This window comes from Lutjanus erythropterus, chromosome 14 (assembly GCF_056507025.1).
Source record: "Lutjanus erythropterus isolate fLutEry1 chromosome 14, fLutEry1.hap2, whole genome shotgun sequence".
In the NCBI taxonomy this organism is placed as follows: domain Eukaryota; kingdom Metazoa; phylum Chordata; class Actinopteri; order Lutjaniformes; family Lutjanidae; genus Lutjanus; species Lutjanus erythropterus.
Genome location: NC_139330.1, coordinates 20,034,776 through 20,055,142, shown reverse-complemented (window position 1 = coordinate 20,055,142; position 20,367 = coordinate 20,034,776). Strand labels below are relative to the sequence as shown.

The 20,367-nt window shown below is 40.1% G+C and overlaps 1 protein-coding gene across 1 annotated transcript in view; it reads right to left on the bottom strand.

Annotated features, from left to right (window-relative positions):
- The window catches only part of LOC146315502 (VPS10 domain-containing receptor SorCS3-like), a 56,767-nt gene extending 46,643 nt beyond the window's left edge, over positions 1-10,124 (bottom strand). The window contains exon 1 of the mRNA XM_084736017.1: positions 9,339-10,124. Coding sequence (XP_084592143.1) covers positions 9,339-10,001 — 663 coding nt within the window. The 5' untranslated portion in view covers positions 10,002-10,124. The remainder of the gene's footprint in view (positions 1-9,338) is intronic.
- Positions 10,125-20,367: the final 10,243 nt, after the last annotated feature.

Below are 20,367 nucleotides of genomic sequence, written 5' to 3'. Positions count from 1 at the left end.
CTCATTTTTGCATATTGCTACATATTTGTCCTTTAAACAGTTCTTCAAAGATATCAAGTCCCCATATTTTTTTGTCTCCCAGAATCCTATGAATTAGCCGTACAGGTAGAGCTTGTGAACCCACCATGATGTAACATGAGACAATCTACAACTGAGTGAGCTAAGAACATTTGACTGACTGGACAGGTACTTACTTATATATTTAGTCTCAGAACACAGAAAAGGACTAAACTGATGTGTTTGGGCAGTGGTTCTCAACCTGGGGGTTGTGAGATCATTTCTGGGGGTCACTAGATGTTGTGGAGAACAAAACAGAATAAAATATTGTGGCGAGCAACACAGAATGAGAGCCAGGAAGCAGCTTGACCCCTAAAGGACTTTCAACATGAGGGCCAAACCCTCAAAAATATGAGTTTTGTAGCTTTCATGTGCCATAAAGTAATACCTAAAGATTCTCAGGAACACTGGGGGGTCACCAACATTAACCTGATTATTCAGGGGGATCGTGACCAGAAAAGTTTGAGAACCCACTGTGTTAGAGTACCGGTATCAACAGATATCCAAATTCAGGTATCAGAATCAGATTAGAAAGGAGAAAGTGGATCAGTGCACTTCTACTATTGGTACGATTCGGGCTGTTTCCCCAGACAAAAGATCCATTGAATTGTCCCTTTCTTCTCTTCAGGTATTATGATTCAGACTGACAGGGCACTGAGTTCAATGGGCTCCACACGCAGTGACTGATAACTGATGACCGACAAAACCAAATGTCACTTCAGCTCATTACAAGAGGGCTGAAACTTTGGTTACAAAGTCATATCTGTGTGATAAAGGCCGTGTAAAAGCTTACATCTGTTCATATAAGTGATGACTTTTTATGTTTAATGTTACGTGATCTGAAAGACATGGTGGAGATAATTTTTCATTACTTTCACCATGGTTTTGGGTTCACCTAATTACACTAATAAAACAGAGCCGAACCTTATTTTTCGTCTTGCAGTCGTGTTCATCCTCAGAACTGAACAGAGTTCTGAGGGGCACAAATCCTTCCCACCGCAAGGAAAACCTAATAATGTCCATTACTGATAGCATTACGTCTGGCAACACTGGTGGGCGTTGAAAGCGCAGGACTTTTGTCGGGGTTTACATCCTGACTCCCACATGTGGGTAGATTTAGAAAACAAAAGCTCTGTTGATAGGGTTAGGAAAGAGCACGGCTTTGATTATTACTAATGAATACGATGTGTTTCTAATCACTGACAACTTTTTCAATATTTAACCAAGACCACCACCTCTCCCTCAGCTTAACTAAGTGTTCTGAGGGCCAAAAAATAACCATTAAAAAGTTTCAGCATTCTTCCGTTGCTACGATTGGAAATTGAATGAAAGCAAATTAAAAGGATGTGACTGAACACTTTGCAGATATGTTCAGAATAATCTTTTTACTACTTGCCTGATACATTAATTAACGGTTTTTCCTCATTGTGCTGATGGGAAACATAATCAAGGATGAAAATGTAGTTGCTGCAGCAAATGAGTTGTATATGAACACCACTTCTATAAGACAGGGTTAATAATGTGGGTCATAGTTAAATAATTCCTTTTTTTTGTTTTCATCAAGGGTTTATTTGATTTCATGTTCTTTAGAAAAATTATGCATCATAATTATTTTTGGTAACACAGTTAGAGCCTGTGATTTACAGTGTAATTTCAACGTGTTCTCACTTCGAGCCTGTCAAATACTGCTGCTTATTCAAAACTACGCTTCAAACTATGACGCTGTAGGTGATATGACTCTGTTTGCCTTATCCTGATATTCTTACCGTAACCCTACCCAATCACACTCCTCATGCCTGAGTAGCCAATCAGAGTCAGAGTAGGGCGGGTTATGAAACAAAAATGGCACACTGTAGGTAGTCCTTTCGCATCAGCTTTGCATGTACAGGACTCAGCGGTCAAGTTAGCTATGACAAATATGCAACATCAGGGCAGTCTTTTAAAATAAGGGCATTAAAACTACTTTATATACATCACAATCAACATTGGTTTTTGGTTTCACATGGTTTCATATCAAGATTTTCTCGTTCTTTATAGTACCAAAAAATGCCTTGTCATTCAGTACCAGATTTCAGTACCTAAGGAGTAAATATCATCACTGTCAGCAGGCCATTAACAGCCTCTTTATTTAAAGTGAGTAATTGTACCATAATCTGTAACATAACTTTCTTTTTGGTAAAAAGGATTTGGTATTGGAGAAAGTATTATTCAGGACCTGAACCTTAGATATTGGTACTGGTACCAGAAATCTTTGAACCATACCACAAACATACCATAATATACAATAAAATACATAATAAATAATGAAGTATTATCTCTCCTTTTGTCTGAAATGTCAAAGTTTTACTCCTCTGTTGCCCACAGTTGTTTTCACTTCCTCTATACTTACATTTAAGCACTAGCACGTAGCGGCAAATATGTTATTGGTATCTTACAATTCATACAACATGATTACACTATAAATTTGCTCTGCATTATAAAGTTTTACCTTATTCTTTTACAGAGATGCCCTTTAACCTGAACTGTGTATACTGGGAAATTTTGAGATTTTTGTTTTGCTATTTTCTCTGTTTGTTTGTGGGTTTGGTGATGAAAAGTAGCTCACTGGATCATCATAGAGCTACCAATTTCCCAGCATAATAATTTCAGAGACTGGCTGATCCGTATCAGATTAATTTTTGTTGCGTACCGTCTTGACAGCTGCAGCACTCCATCTAGACTTTCTGAAATGTTTCCAGAACATCATGTAAGATGAAATTTCAATTACTTCTGTGTGGAAAAATTGAAACATTGAAAGGAATAGCAAGAAAATACAGCAGAGAAGGCTAAAAAATGAATGGGAACATAATCAAAGATGGTGATGAAGAGCACTATTTAACCATCAGAGAGTGTCAAGTAGAAAAGCACAGCATGAAATCACGAATTAAAGACTACTGGCTTCAACTTTAGAGGGGGTGTGAGTGTGGTGGCAGCAGTAGTAAAGCTGGAATACAATTAGATGTTATTTCAAATTCAATGCTTAGCTGTTGAAATAATTTACAGTCTCATGACATTCTTATTGATGTCAATCCAATTCAATCATTAACTCATGGAAATGATGTGTAGTTTCTGTCAAATCTCACCTCGGCAAGGATTTTGATGAATTTTGTTGTCATAATTTCTGAATAACTGCTATATTTTGTCCATATTTATGTGTCCATTTATGAAGCTTCTGGTTTTGACTATAACTCAATTTCTTTTTTTTTGGTTCAAAGCAAAAGCAGCCAGTCATTTTAAAGGATTTGTTCCAGGATACCCATTGACTGAGTATTCTGTACGTGTCATTTTGTGTTTGGAAGTTTTCCATCATCGCCATTGATTGTGCAGTGTGTGTGTGGCCCTTTAGTTGGGTCTTTTCTATCTCAGTAGATAGGAAAAACCATTTCCTACTCCAGCTAATACATTCCTGTCACTGTAAACTGCCAAGTCAAGCCATTATTTAAGCCGACTGTCACCTGAGCAATCCCAGTCATCTTTAAACATGATAGTAACTGCTGTGTTGCTCCAGGCTATGTGCTGTTTCAAGGCCCAGCCAGGCTCAACGCATAATGCTACCAAACCGGGGTCTCTTGGTTTGCCGGATATTAAGAGTCAAGAAAGTACAGAACTAAACAAAATCAGCCATGACCTTTAGGCATAAAAACTTCTTTTTATTAAGTGCCACAGATTGTGTTAACTCTTATCTCCACGGTGATTAATAAAGAAGTCTTCTCCCAATTTGAATTTCATTTTTTTCTGATTTTCCCAATCAGAAAATGCATAAATTTGTTTTCATAACTAAATCACGGCTATAGTATGTGTCACCCACACTGCACGAGTTATTAAACTAATTAATCACATGCAAACCTGTCAAATATTATGCTGCACCCGCTTTGTCACTTTGATTAAAATTGAAATATAAGTGTGCGTGTGTGTAAGTGTGTTAAAAAAGATATGAGACAGAGAGGAGTCAAGCAGCGACACTGTGCTTGAACATACGAGTGATGCCAGGCCTTTACTTGCTACTCAAAATGCACTTTGTGAGGCAAAACTACAGTGTATCGGCTGAGGAAGTGCTGAGAGCCTATGTTGATGTGATGCATTATGGTCCCCAAGCACAAATGATTCATGAAAAAAGGGCACACATGCATGTCATTTGAGGAGTAAAAACTGGGATTTCACTGAATTATTACTACAGAGCGGGTGAAACTTGTATCCGGTGTGCCATAAAATAAAACAGAGGCAAAATATATATATTTATATATAAAAAAACAATGGCAAATGCCACCTTTTCCTCAGCAAACCTTTAAAAAGTGCCCATCCAGGCTCCTGAGCAATTGTTTTTCGCTGTAGCTACCAGCAGCCTACCACTTACACGCAGGATTGCTGCAGTTTCTATCAGCATCTTACAATCACATCAGTGGACAGTGCACCCCTAAAGGCTGAAGACGGGCTGGATTAATGAAGAGACTTATGGTGCTGACACCTCGAGGGACACGCAGGTAAAGGACGAAAACGGCTGGTAGACAAAAATAACCTTCATATTTGGCAACCACTTTAAAATCCATATTTAGTAAAAAAAAATTCCAAACTTAACTGACATGTCAGCTAAATCAGAAGGACACTATAGACTACAGGGCTGCCCGGGGCAAGTAAAATGCCATGTCAGGCAAGTAAATCTGGCAACACACTTGCTTGACCAGGCAAATGGAAGAAACTATGAAACTACTTTGATCATTGATTAATTGTTTAAGTAATTTTTCATGCAAAATGGCAAAAAAAATGCTGTTTTCACCTTCTCAAATATGGATATCTCCCGGTTTTCTTTGTTTATTATGAAATTAAAACAAATGTCTTTTTGTTTTAGACTGACAAAACGAGACATTTTTAACATCACATGGGACTCTAAAAGAGCAGGATGGACATTTTTCACTATTAGACTAGACATCTTATAGACATTAGAGCCTGAGATTAATCATGACAAATAACATTAGTCTTTGCTATTTATTTAATAGCTATTGTTATTTAATAACTGTTAATGAAAGAATCTGCACAGGGGCAAGTAAAAATTTACTTTGGGCAAGTAGATATCCGACCCATGAACATCAACGTTGAACTCTGCACTATGATCATGAACCGATTATTAAATTAATCATCTACCATTTTGATCATTCATTAATTGGCTTGAGTATTTAAAAAATAAATAAATAAATAATTCTCTGATTCCAGCATCTTATATTTTCTAGTTTCTTTACTCATTCATGGTGGTGAACTGACATTTGAGGACGTCACCTTGGGCTTTGGGAAACACTGATCAATTTTTCAGTAATTTTCTGACTTGTAAATCAAAGTTTTTTATCACAATACAATATTATTTTGATTCTCTGAACAACGATACAATATTTGCTGGAATCACAAAGTCTGTCACGATTTCGATTCAGTTAATTCAGGGGTCTGCAATCGATATCAGACAATATCTTATGTCAGTTTAACAAATTCAGTTACATTTATGTCAACTCACAAAAAGCAACTAAATTATGATTTTAACAAATTTTTGAATGAACTCTTCCAGACATTTGTGACACAAACATGACAATTTCAAAATAAAGGCGTATCTTAAAGACTGTGATATAGACTGACATTTTCACTTTACATCAATCATGCTGGATCGTTAAATATTGAATTGATATATTGATCCAGATCAATGTATCGTTACACCCCTTAATTGGGAAAATTATCCACAGATTAAATGAAAATGAAAATAATGCTTAGTTGCAGCCACACAACACACAAAAACTGAAAAGGTTATCTGAAATGAGGAGGTGCTGCAGAACATTCTAATACAAAGTGTGTCACAGGAGAGAAACAATTTGTACTGAAATGTTAAAATGTGAACCACTTTTGATTTTCATCAAACGTCGGACTGATCAAAATCCCCTTAGCTAGCAACCAGGGGGGCAGAGGATGATGAAAAGTGCATGAATAAAAGGTTTTACAAGGTCACACATCAGCCCCTTTGACTGAACACCATGTGACTTCTTTATTAAAGGGATCTTGCCCCAAATTATAACTGAAAATGCACCTATGTGTGTAGAATATTAAAGAGAAATGTGGGAAAATTATCAGAAAAACAAAACCACACTGAAACTTTCCCCTTTGTAATATCCGAACACCTCAGCAGTGGCAGCTTTTTAATGCACTTTTCATCATCCTACAACACCCGCAAACTCCGGTCAAACACCTCTGTGGATTGGAAACCCATTCCATTTGATTTTATGGATCAAGGAGTTTCTATGCAACCGGCTCTGGCATGTTAAATGGAATGGCTGTCTATCTAATGAACCGGTTTTAAACACAACTGTCCCCCAGGGCCGTGCCATTTCCTCTTTTTTATTGTCTATTTATACCGATGAGATTATGTGCAACAATAACTGCCTCGTTCTGATTAAGCATGCGGACAACGTGGCCCAGGAGGCCTGTCTGATTCCCCGAGTCAGTCGCAGCAGAAAAAGACGACGGTACAGAGCTGACAGATTGGTTTTGACTCTCGCCACCTCAGACGAGACATAACAAAAAAAAATCCAATGAGATTTACTCCGCAGCCAGGACGAACAGCTGGCCTCATCAATGTCCAGCTCCTCAAAGAGCAGGCCTCTAATAGCAGGCCATTGAAGATGACCAGTACAGTAGGTGAATGTTATTTACACCAACATACAGTATCATTTCTGAGGCAGCAGCTCAGGGGAAGTGATGTCAATATTATAAAGGCGCTCATTAACGGTCCTCGCCTTCAACACAGTGTCCTAGTTTGGTCAGCTGTCTGTGAGGAGCTTGCAAAAATGGTCAATCAGGAGCCTAAAATCATTTTGCTGCCAATAACTCCCTGATCACCAGCTGGCTTGCACACTAAGACTTTTGCCTTCAGTGGGGTGGGAAGCGGGGGGGACTCTGCATCCCTTGAGTGTAGGATGTGCTGCAATGGCTGTTTAAAAAGATTACCAACACAGTCATATCACAGCTTGAACACCCATGTGAGGCAAAGGACTGAAATATTGATTTGCCATAGAGGACATCCCTAGCCAAGTGTATTTATTAGTATTTTTAATGAATTTCCTGTCTATTTTTGCTCATGTTTATGGCACACATCATTACAAATCATGAACCTGTATATCTCCATCATCATTCACATTCAGGACACATTTAAGAAGCATGAAACTTGCACAGCCAATCAATACTACATGTAGTTAAGAAGCATGGATTTAAAAAGGAATCCGTGCAGTATATGTTTTATTCCCATGGTCGAGCCCAATCAATGTTATCTTCTCTTAAAGTCAGAGACCGGAGAGCTATGACTCCAGGCTTTGATGTCTCAGACAATCGCACAGAAATCAAATAACAGTTGGGAGAGTGATTTGTGGACAGATTTGAGGTTTTATACGATGAAATTCTTTTATCACATCTGAACTCTGAAGATCCCCTGCTGGCACTTTCACCATCACCTTCTACATCTTTTTCATTTCACTCCCAATGGGATTTTACATCTTGGCCAGATCACAGGCAAAAGTCTAGAAGTGAATATTTGAGAGAACTACTACCCTAGACCACAGGAATGAAGTAATTTTCCTTCAAATGTCCCTTTTAGATTGGATTTATTATCAGTCATTTACATCTGATATAGCCTGAGCTCTAACATCTAGTCATAAAATGCCATCAATTTAAAACTCTGCAGTTCCAGTCGCACTTTTGGGGATGGCAGACAGGGGTTCAGACTGTATAAATCTCAGATGTTGACTGGCTGCAGTGACAAGCCCATCAGTGATGATCCAGTGAACAGTGTCCTGCAGTACAAAAGGCCATCGTTGGTGAAGACGTCTCAAACCGACAACATATTTCACGATACACGCCCACAAATCAGATTTTATTAAGTGCATTTCTGGTTTATTTCTGTCCAAGTCTGTGATGGTGCTGACATTATGACATGATATGACATTTAACCAAACAAAAAATGTCAGCAGGTAAGAAGATACAATCCATCCAGTGAAATTTATCTGCATTTTTTTGTATAAGGTATGAATATTTGCTGTGTTTCTAGGACAAAAATCTTCTGATGTGGTCCCAGATTAATGTTGCTGCCACACACCCTTTCGCCCAGCAAACTGAGGTGATCTGAATCACCTGAAGAACAAAGAGGCAGAGTAGCTCCTTTCTTTTGTACACGGCTGTTTGTAGTTTTAAGATCTTTATGTCTGATAAACGCCAGAGCTTGCAAACACCTTTGCATGCTGCATATGTAAAGTAAGAGATAAAATCTCCATGGCTTTGTCTTTGTGTTGGTAAAACACAGTGTGTGTGTGTGTGTGTGTGTGTGTGTGTGTGTGTGTGTGTGTGCGCACGCTCGCACGTGTGTGTGCAGCTGTGGTGTGTGAATGTGTGTGTGTGTGAGGAGGTGGGGGGTGTTCTGGGTGGTTGCTGCAATGTCTTGTCATCCATTTAAGTTGTGCACATTCAAAACAACCTGTTCTGAAGTACAAAGATTGGCAACATTTCAACAACAAACACATTGCTATGTTGTATTCATCCAGGCAATTAGACAACTATCAACAAAGTGTGAGTCAAATGCCAGTGATGAAGGCACGGTTCATTTGCCAAAAGGTCAGACTGCGTCTCATCAGCGTCACATCAAGGGTCAGGTTGGACACATTCCTTTTAATTGTAGCTACTGCACCTTCCTGAGAGACATTACTTGATTATTTCATAAATAATTAATGTGTTGTGATTGCTGCCAGAATGCCTGCGCCTTCCCATAGCTCAGTGTCAGATATATTTACCTGCGAGGTGAACTGTTAATTTAAAGTTCAGGTGACAAACACTTTGTTGAAATAAATGATTCAACTTCAAGAGGGAATCCTGCGAGCGCACAATCACATCCGTCAGGCGCCCAAACAAACAGCCACGCAATGCGCATAGTCATAACCTCTGTGTGGGCAATAACCACAAATAATCATGATTATGAGAGGAGGAAAGAACGCACTGTTCGGTTCAAGACTGTTAGACTGAAATATTTAGTTTATAGGGGAGAATTCTCCTCGTGCGCGCTGAGACAGCTGTGCGTAAAAATGTGACAGATTGATGTAAATCTATTTAAAAATGTTCAAAATATGCATTCCACAGAGAAAAAAGGCATTGGGCTAAGTGTTTGGTGAATACACGTTTTCTAAAATCTTGATGATATGATGAAGTGTTTTTGTGAAACTGAAACTCACGCTGCTGTTGTGTCCGGACCAGTGCACCATCGCCTGGTTGTGTGCCGAGTCTCCCGACAGAGCAAAAGTGGAAGTGTCCAGGTGCGGCTCACTTTGCCTCGGGTTAGACCCTCTGGCTTCGTCCGCTGTGCGCCGGTACTCGGCTCTGGAGTTCGAAACACCTTGGGCAGTTTCCACAAACCTCTCTCTTGACTGCGCTTCTCCACTCACACTCCTATCCACATTCTCCGTGTATGTTGTGCTCCTTTTTGCCCTCTCTCTCGTGTCCGAAAATGTGTTTTCTAACATTATATTCGCCGTGCGTCGTCTTTGGTTATCCTCGGAAACGTTACAACACTTTTTGCCAGGTATTTTGTGATAGTTTGGTGCCGTTTTGATGCCGACCGGTGCCTCATCCTCCAGTCCAGTCTGTGTTTCATCCCCCACTTGCTTGCTATTGTTCGGTTTCAAAGCTTCGGCTGCTTCCTTTTCAAAAGCGCTTAAAACTTTTGTGCCATCGCCGACTTTGAGTGAGACTTTTCCTGCCTCCACTGGTGTTACCTCCAGACGATAAAATCTGTCGTTTGTTCCGAGAGAAGTTATTTCCGCTTGAGCCACAAACTTGGGGTGAAAGAGGTACAGCAAAGCCAAAAGACAAAAACTCCAAAATGACCACAGTCCCATTGTGTTCCTCCAAACTGATAATCTACCAGTGGAGAGGAAGAAAAAAAAAAGATGTGGCAGAGCTATTCAACTTGTAAAATATTCAAGGTATCATCTTTACGAGCAAGAAGCCATTCAGCAGACCCGCTCACGTCCAGGAATTTGTCAAAGTGAGCGACCAGTTGGGGAGGCGCTGCGCATCAGGCAAACGCGCCGACGGAGAGTGACTGCAGGAGCGGCTTGAGCTCATTGTTCATGATAATGTCTGGAGAAAAAATATGCTGAAATCACAAGAAATCACTTTGGAATTATTCCTCGCTTTTATTTTTTGTCTGGAACGGCGGAGTTTTTATTCAGTCACGTCTCAGGCTATTTGTGTAAACCTGTAAAAGTTATCCAAAACAGCTCTTGATTGACTCGGAATGGTTGACAGCAAAAGTAATTTGTGCTTTTGCAGAACAGTGTTTTGCTCACGCCGTGGCAACGTTTTGCATCTGACACGACAGGAAAAAAACATCATTTGCTTGCATCAATCAACACTGGATTCACCTGTCAGCTGCGTGCACGCCCGTGCGCATGTATGCGAGTGAATTTTGGGGAGATTCAGTTGGACTTCCTGATAAACATCCAGACGTGTTGCTGATATCGTTTTGATGTGCGGGGCTGCAGAGGTGCAGTTTTTTTCTGCTGTGACTGTATTCATGGTGACACTATTGGACTTTTTTTTTTTTTCCTTAATTAGGCCACTAATACAACGCGCCTCAGGCCTTCTGCTGCACAACAGCCCAGGAGACAAGAGGTGCTCTGAAGTCACAATATGATATGTTTGCTGTCATCTTCATGACTTCTGTTGCCACTCAGGAAACAAGCCTCCAACAAGTCTGTTTTAATCTTGGCACCTTCACATTTTGTGTTATTCATTCATTTTTACAGTGCACAATTGGAAAAATTGAGCTTTCTCTGAATCAATATGCTATTTGAAAGGTATTAGTTTCAATTAGTGGAGCCAAATGAATCCTGAAAGGCAATTCCTACATCCTGCTGACAGAGCTCTGTGTCAGTGGTTGCAGAAATTGTATGTCAGTCTTGTCTAAAAAAAAAAAAAAAAGCTGTATTTTTTTCACTTGAAAAACTTATTATGATGCCTGCTGATAAGGAGCTAAAACACACGTTAGATACGTTCACATCAGCTGCCAGACTGCTGCCCAAGGGAGAACCATAAAGGGAATTGAAGGATTTCCATCTTCTTCAAGGACGACAAGCACATCTTTAGATCACAAGAACAGGATGAAAAATGTAACCAGATATGTCCCTGTAATGTGAAGGCATATGTAACATGTGTTAAGATAAAGTTTGAGCAATTACTGCTTTCTGTCAAGGTTAAACCAATCCGGCACCTGCAGATAGTCAGAATGAACTTCGAAACTTGGCATGAGTGTGTCAAGTAGTCCTCACTGTTAATTATGAGGCAAACTCTAAAAGTGAAGAGGGAAATATTACTGTTGCCAACTGTCCTGTGTCTTCATTTGATAGTGAACAGTGGCAGACTCTGGCTGTCTGAGAGGCAGGGCCAAAAAAATAAAAAGGGCACCAGCTGTATGTAGCAGGCCACCAGTGCCATTTGTTTTATGAATTGACTTAAAGTACAACAACTACTACACTTCTGTAACAAAACACACAGGGAAAAAAAATATTTTCTTAAATGTAGGCAGCCTGTGTGGCACGTTATGTTTTCTCCTCTGGAAAGGAACCTAGTAGTCCACTGGAGGGGCACCCTAGAGGACATTTTATCACATTTTATCCACCATAGTGGCACCCAAAACAGGTAAAAATATATCATATATAATTTCAGAATTCATATTTGGGAGTGCAGCTTGTTACTGTATTGTGGATGAACTCTCTGCTTCAAGATCGTGCATCTACTGAGCTGTAAAACATATGGGCAGATAAGAACATTCTCCATCCTTGAAAGCTGCCCAGAAAGAACCAAGCACACAACAAACCACTGGAAGGACTGATACTGACATGAATTCATTGCTGAATACGGCACCTTCTGATCTTGCACACGTCCTTAGACATTGAAGTGAAAACAGCAATCAGAAGGTTAGCCTGTAGTGCCTTCCTCCTGTGAGGGCTCACTTCTTGGTCCCCCGGTTTTTTGGCACGTCTGTACAAACAAATTGAGATTCATACAAGTGAGGGCTCCGGGCAGCAGGTGCTACTGTTGCAACGCCGCCGCACCCCAGACAGCTCACTCTCTCTACAGGCCAATCCCACCAGAACGCCTCTGCAATGAGGGGGTAATTGGACTGATCACACTCTGTTTACCCATTATGCTGCTAAAATGAAGTGGGTTGTTCCCAAACACACTGTGACAGGCAGAGGAGGGAGGAGGAGCCTCTTCCATCAATGACACATCTTTTAATCTGTACTAACCTTGGGCCCGGAGAGCATTGTGCAGGTTTTAGTGTGTTTGTGCGTAAGCGTGTGCATGCGTGTGTGTGTGTGTGTGTGTGTGTTAGACCCAAAGAGAGAAAGGAAGAGAAAGAGACTTGTTTTTATATGAGAGGAAATATCTGAGGGGAGAGTTTTAATGTGACTGTGCCCCACATCCTGCGTGTGCTTAAACTATGACAAGGAATATTGCATATCTTTCTGGGTGGAGAACATCTCGGATTCTGGATAAATCTGAGCAACAGTGAAAGAGAATAAGAGAAAAAGAGAGATGAGAGGACAAGACTGAAAACTGTGTACATCGGTGTAGCTCATTCAATTTTATGTGCTCTCCTCCCCAGTGTAGATCATTAGCAAGATTATCAGATGTAATCATCTCATTCTGGTGGCGCATAACTCAGACAGTCCCTGCAAACGGCACTATCCTCTCTCCTGTTTCTACTGAAGACACAGAGCGAACTCTAAAGCTTTCAGGACAAAATCCCATTTGTGCATCCGCTGTCTGCATCCCAAGCTTGTTAGTTCCAACACTTCAGTGATCCCGGCGGAGCGGACGCATAGGCAGTAGCAGGAACCATAATGGCCATCACCCAGACAGCTCACACTCGCATGCAGGAGATGAACAGCAAGGTGCACTCCCCGCTCGGCTATACCCATGCCATTAAAAAGAGAAACTTTCTTTTATTGCAGATGGCAAAACACTTATTTTGTACCTCCTTCATCGTCTGGATGAAATAAAGGCGTTTTAAAATCACAGTGGGAGGAGTAGTTTAGGACAGTTTGCCGCTGCAATAAACTGGCCCTGTCGCTAGAAATACAACTCTCCTCATTGGTGAATTACTGTGTTACTATTATCTCTTTGAAGTCTTTGTTCTCGAGCCTCTTCCTGTACACGACGAACACAGAAACCAACCTGTCAAGATATCAATACAATTTGCTCGATCTCCCACAGCTGTAGCTCATGTTTCACACACAGCTGGATTTTCTCAATTCTAGTTTTTATTCCTTCATTTATCATCTTTGACATGATTAATATTATCTAAGTGATATTTCCAGTTTTGTTTGACCAGTATGTGTGTCTGTTATGATAATAATGTGCTCACCAAAGTAACTGCAGTAATATAGGACAATGGAAATGTTCCTAAAATGTGGTTAGTGGTTAGATGATCATACAGGCTGTAAGTCAACAGGTACATTATCTATAGATGAGATGTGATAAAAGGTGAGAAAATCCATAATGTCCCTCACTGCAATCCTATCTCTTACAATTTATATTTATACACAGCTAATTACGCAACAGCAAAAAGGTTTTTTTTTTAAAGAAATGTGATGGAATTCTGTTTTCCATCAGCATAATGTGTAAATCATATAAATTAGCAAAGTCACAAAAAGGTTGATACTGAGCATATCAGCAACTGTTCACTGACAAGGTTTCATTTGTTTTCTCTACAGTGCAATCTCTGCTATAAGCATAACTAATGTTTTTATGTGTAGTCCCTCATAGCACATTGTCAAGAATAAGGAAAAACTGGTTTAATATTGAAGACCACAAGATCTGTTTATTTCATTAACAGTTAACCAAAACCAAAAAGTGTTTTTGTTACCAAAACCTAACCACACACAGGAGTCAAAGTTCTGTGCACAATGCTTCTCCCATCCACCTCCTTATGACTTGTGTGCGGTACACACTGTAGCTGTATCCACACTAGCAAAAACATTGGGTACTAGTCTTCATTATTACAACTGTATACAAGCACTTTCTTTCATCAGAAATATTCAGAGGTTGATTTAGCTGCCTGACCTGTTGCACTACAGTTAATAAAAAGCATCTTGCATTTGGTAATGTTCGGTAATGTGACTGTGTTAACAAGTAAATAGTGGGAGGAGGAGTAAATAGTTTTTCACTAACCTTGCAATACACAAGAATGATGCAAATAACCATGGTAACAGAATGGAACAAAGATGGTGACATACACGGTTAATTTATTCATCACTTCATTACACAAGGTTTTATAATGAAAGACTTGTTGTAGTCCCTTTAGGCTGCTCAAAAAAGAAAAGTTATATAGATAGATGAACAAATAAAAATAAATAAAAATAAACAATTATTATTTTAAACTATACAGCCTGTGGAAAGAAGCTGCACTGTAATGTGGTGGAACGGCAGCAGATACTTCTGTATCTCTTCTGAAGACAGCAGGGTAAACAGGCTGTGGCTGGGGTGTGTATTGTCTTTTACAACCTTTTTGCTCTGCGCAGGCCCCTCACCTCACCAGTAACACTGATGCTCAGTAGACGAGTGTCAGTAATGTTCTGGGTGATTTTCATTATCTGCTACAGAGCTCCCAGGTCCTGGGCCATGTGCATCCCACGCCAGTTTTTGTTCGCTTTTGTTTCCAGTCAGAGAACTTTCAGTTGCTCCTTTGTAAAGTTTAACAAGAACTTGGCATGAGAATTCTGACTTCTGAAGTTTCCTCGCACAATGCAGTCATTTCTGAGCCTTCTTTAACAGGGTGGAGATGTGAGATGTTCCTGACAGGTTCTCTGATTTTGATTCCCAGGAGCCTAAAACTGTTCACCAGCTCCATCTCAGCTCCACTGATGTAGCCATTCTGCAATTCTGCTGATTTCCTGCCAATATGAAGTCTCTTTGCTGTTTGAAATCTGACCCATGTTGGGGTCTCTCAGTGTTGGGTGTTGCAGTTATGGTTGTACAGCATGAACAGGAGGGGACTAAGCACATAGCCCTGTGGTGCTCCAGAGTTGAGCACTAGTGTGGAGGAGACTCCCTATCCAAACTATGTGTGGTCAGCTTCACAGGGGAGATTATGTTGAATGCTTATCTGAAATCAACAAACAGTATTCTGATGTAGGTATTACCCTCCTAAAGGTGAGTTAAGACTGAGTGGAGGGCAATGTGGAACGCATCCACTGTGGAACCGTTGGTTCTGAATGCAAACTGGTGAGGGTCCAAGCTGGTTTGGATATGGATTTTGTTATGTGCTGAAGAAACAGTTTCTCAGAGCACCTCATCAGAATGGGAGTGAGTGCAACAGGGTGGTGGTCATTTACACTAAACACTGCAGACTTTTTAGGCACAGGGACAATGGTGGCTGTCTTGAAGTAGGGGGGAACACTTGCCTGTGACAGTGATATGTTGAAAATGTCAGTAATGACATCAACTAGCTGATGGGCACATGTTTTTAGTACATACAGGGATGTTATCAGGCCCAGCAGCTTTACTCATATTTACTCTCAGCAGGATTTTTCACACATCCATGGTGGACAGGCATGTCAGTGGCAGGTTCTCTGGAGGCAGATTAGACTTAACAGCTGACGTATCTTTGTTGAGGAGATCAAAATGAGCATAAAATGTGTTAAGATCATCTGGAAATAGGACCTCACACATGATGGGGGCACTCTTGCTTTTGTAACCTTTGATGGTCTGGATCACTTGCCACATACCTCTGGTGTAGTTGGTGTTGAGGGCTCTATCCAGTTTCTGCTCTCTGCTTTGCCTCCTTGATTCCAGCCTTCACTCTTGCTCTGAAAATGTGATCACTACGTCATCAGCGCATTTGCTGGTGTATCTAACCAAGGTATATTCCTCAAGACCGATCACTCAAAACAGTCCTGTAGAGCAGCTGTAGTTTCATCTGTCCACACTCGAACTGTTTTTTTTTTTTTCTGATGGTTTTGTCAGCTGGGAGTAAGTAGGCAGGAGAAGCAGCGAAATATGGTCTGATACACCGAACTGGGAACGATGGAGGGCTTTGCAGTTTCCAGTAATGTTTGTGTAAACACGGTCCAGTGTATAATTTCCTCTTGTGGGGATTTGAACATGCTGGTAGAATCTAGGTAAAACAGTTCACCATCAACAACAAAATGACCATCCAGTTGTTTTCTCATGTAACTGCTGATGGCCTCATACAGTTCCTCTAGTGCCTATTTTTATTTCGCATATGGAGGAATATAAATAGCAACAACTAGTGAATTATTTTGCTGATAATATTGACTGGGCCATAATATTAACAACTCAACATCTGGGAAACTGGTAGTTGTCCATCTACTTTCACTGCATTTGAGCACCAATCATTATTGATGTTAACATCAATTCTGCCACACCTCGTCTAATGGAGTCTTGTGTTTGTCAGCACAGAACACAGTCCACCAGTCGAGTGCAACAGTCACTGCAACAGTCTCTGATTGATTGAGTTAACCAAAAAAATGCAAAGTAACTCCTTCATACTGTCTAACCTGCAATAAAACAAGTTAAACCGTGACCGGAATATATGGGCTAACTTAGCTCTCATACAGGCACACTTCCCTCTCTTCCTGGGGCGATCACATGACTTGCGTTGATGTTTGGTTTGGCCGGTCTGGTTGGATGATGCCACAGGCAGTGATTGTCTCAGTGTCTGCTGCATTTGATCCAAACCATCTGCTTCCTTTTCCAATAATGATCGATGAGTGTATTTCTGTCTTAAATAATATGTGCTTTATGTGCATAGGCCACTGTTACGGTAACCCGTACATGTGAGGGATCTTCCAGGATCCAGTCTGAGATCCATTTGTATATTTTTGATTATTAGCCAAGGTTTTGGTAGTTTTCTGCTTTGCTTGATTTTCTAGAGTGGTGTAGAGTTAAGTAGACTCAGCCATTGTTAGTTGCTGAAGTGAACCCTGGTAAGTTAGGCACACAGTGAACCAGCTCTTCCATCAACTTACTATTTTATTATTTCATATTAATTTATTATTTTATTAGACTAAAACTAAATCAAAATGCAGTGCAAAAATCAACACTGCCGGGAACTATTACGTTTCCTCCCAAAATATAAGTGGCAACAATTATTAGTACATACACATGGTGATAGGTTTTGCATTTCTGTTTTATTTTCTCTTCCAAATAAGTTTGGTCGACCTAAAGATGATAATATGATTAACTGACAAAGTACAATGTTATCACCAGGATAGATGGAAAGTCCTGGGTTTGTATGTTGTCTCAGTGCTACTCCCACGTGCAAGTTGGGCGAAATCCATGTTTGAAATTGATATACCTTGGCAGGAATGAGTGTAATTTTCTATCTGTCTCTGTCAAACATGTGCTCGACTGACAAACTTCACAGGCTAGTTTCCTGCCTTGTGCCAAACATATGCTGGGAATGGCAACAAATCTTGAGTGGGTTAAGATGTTGGGGAACATGCATGAATGTATGAATACTTTCTTCCATTAATCCACTTCTGAGAGAATATATATGTGAACATATGTGGCTCCAGATTATGTTATTGAATAGTTTTTAATATGTTACCACATGCTGGCCAGCAATTATGACCAACAGATATATTATTATACACAATTATAAAGCTGGTCTGTTCATTTCTAATGAACATGTTTGTTTATTGCCACTGGAGAGCGAACACCATCTGTTATCAAACAGAAATTCTTTGACCCACTTTGAAAATATCAGATCTGTTTCTTAAAGGGAAATGCTGGCAATTTTATCCAGGAGGACAGTTTGACTAGCATTTATATATAAATTTAAACTCAAACCTTAGCCCAGTGTTCGCATATGTCAATATCTGTGTTTATTTCCCTTTGGGAGAAATCCAAGCTTAAGACACTTATGTTCACAAAGGAACTTGTTTTTAATGTCAGACGGTCAAAGGAAGAAAGAAGCAGTTCAAACCTGTAAAGCCACTTGAAGCCCTCCATTGAAAGTGAAGCTATGTTCATGCATAATTGCATTACAGACACCTGAAGAGTGAAATTAAGAGGGAATCAGTGAGGGAAAAACTACATAACTATGCTCATCTGGTGCCACTTCCTATGGTATAAGGATATTGTTCTGGCTAAGACATATGTTCTCAGCAGGGGGTCCTCAGAATTGTTATGAAAGGGGTGCCAAATTATTGTTTGTTTATTTATTTTCAAAAATTAAATCTCTGAAAATATGCATGTATAATTAGCAAAGATAAAAAGGCCTTTTCATTAAAAAAAATCTCATTTACACTACATTCATAAAAGGCTACCCATGAATTCCCATGGGAATCAACTAGCTAACATGCTAAATCACTGTCAGGCACCTGTCCATGACGGTGAACTAGTTAGCCATGCTTTATTGAAACATATTAGCTAATTATCTATTTTATCAACCCAAATGTACCCTAACCCTAACACTCTTGTGATCCAGAATGGATCGTATTTCATACCTTCACGAGCAGGAGATATATGTCTCCGAAGCTAACATTAGCCATGCTACAACTGCTGCTAACCTAAAGGGATAGTTTGCCCTGAAATCAGAAATGAATAATGGGAGGAGGAGGGGGAGTAGTAGTAGGAGTAGTATTCATCTGTAATTATATATTGTGAGTTTTGGATATGTCACATGTCTGCCTCTATTGAATGTGATCAACATAAACGGCACTCACTTTTTGGTGCTCAAAGCATAAAAAAATTCATTTGAAAGTCAACATGAGTCTCTTTGCAGAAATCATGGCCCATTTACTAAAGTTAATCTATCAATAAATGAGCAGAAAGAAGATCTAGAAGGTTCTTCCATAGAAAGAAAGTAGTTCCTACATGAAACTGCTCACAACAAGGTCTGTGGATTATCTTGAGTAATCAGGTCATGATTTCTGGACAGAGCAAACAAGAGAAGACCACAAATATTCAATGCAATATATGTAGTTGAGAGTCCCTGATTATCCTAAATGTTGAAGACACCTGGTCTAAGAACAGTTGGTACAGTACAGTACTGATGCAGCTCATTTACAGTTTAAATAAATCTAATTTTTTAATGTTTAAGATAATGAAAACTTTCCCTGAATCTACAAAGTGACCTCTGTTTTCACTGGAACAGTACCAGTAAGAGATCATCACACGGACACATTCTTGATTGTCTGGCTTCTTGCTTTAGGACATCTTAAAGTGCACAAATCCTGCTGAGGACATAGACCACGCTGTGGGAGTAATATATGCATGTAAAAAATTGAGTTGAATTCTTATTTAAGTTAGTTCCAGTAGGATTGGATGGCAAACAACAACAACAACAACAACAACAGGAATAGATTAGATCAGAAAAGTGATAAAAACCGGCACGACACTGAGTTCATCCAAATCCCTTCTCTCCTTGTTAGCATTAGTATGATACTGGGGCAGATTTATAGCGGTATAACATGGCAAATTAAAAGGAACCAGTACGTGTTTGGAATGACAACTCATAATAAAAAAAAAAGCCCATCCTTCCCGTCTTCTCTGCTCCAACATCATAAACAAGTAATGGTTGTATCAGTTTACTGTCGTGTTACATTTTATGCTGACAAGAGGGAAGCCAGAGGAAAGAAGCGTCATACCCACTATGGATTTTGTCCCATATTTACGCATAGGCAGTGTGGGCTATCTTGGACTTTCAGTAGATTTCCTTTAGGTTTTCCTCACAGACTGAAAGGAAAGTCGATATTGTTTAAAACCCTCTGCAACTTTTTCGGAGATGTTTTTAAATGAGCACTTTAGAACTTGGCCAAAGGTGGTGTGTTCTCTGCACCCGTACTTTTTTGGGTCTATTGGCAGGCAATTGCTTACCACCAACAGCCCTTTTCCTCCCACCACACACATACACATACACACACACATTTCTCCTTTTTGTCTCCCTCTCTCTTGGTCTCTCTGTCTTCCTTTCAAGTGCATTCCCACCCCCCTACCCCACGCCGCCCCATCCCTCCGCCTATGTCTCCACTTGCACTTCCTCGCTTCTTTCCCATCTCACCCCCTTTTGAAGTCTGAGACAGTTCGAAATCCAACGCGGTTCTTTTTTGGACAGCCAGGGGGAAATGGCTCAGAAAGAGGGGCTCAAGTTCGATTACAGCTGTTAATCAAAAATCTACACTGCCCAGCATGGCGTGATGTGAGAAATGATTTTGGTTTCAATCTGTC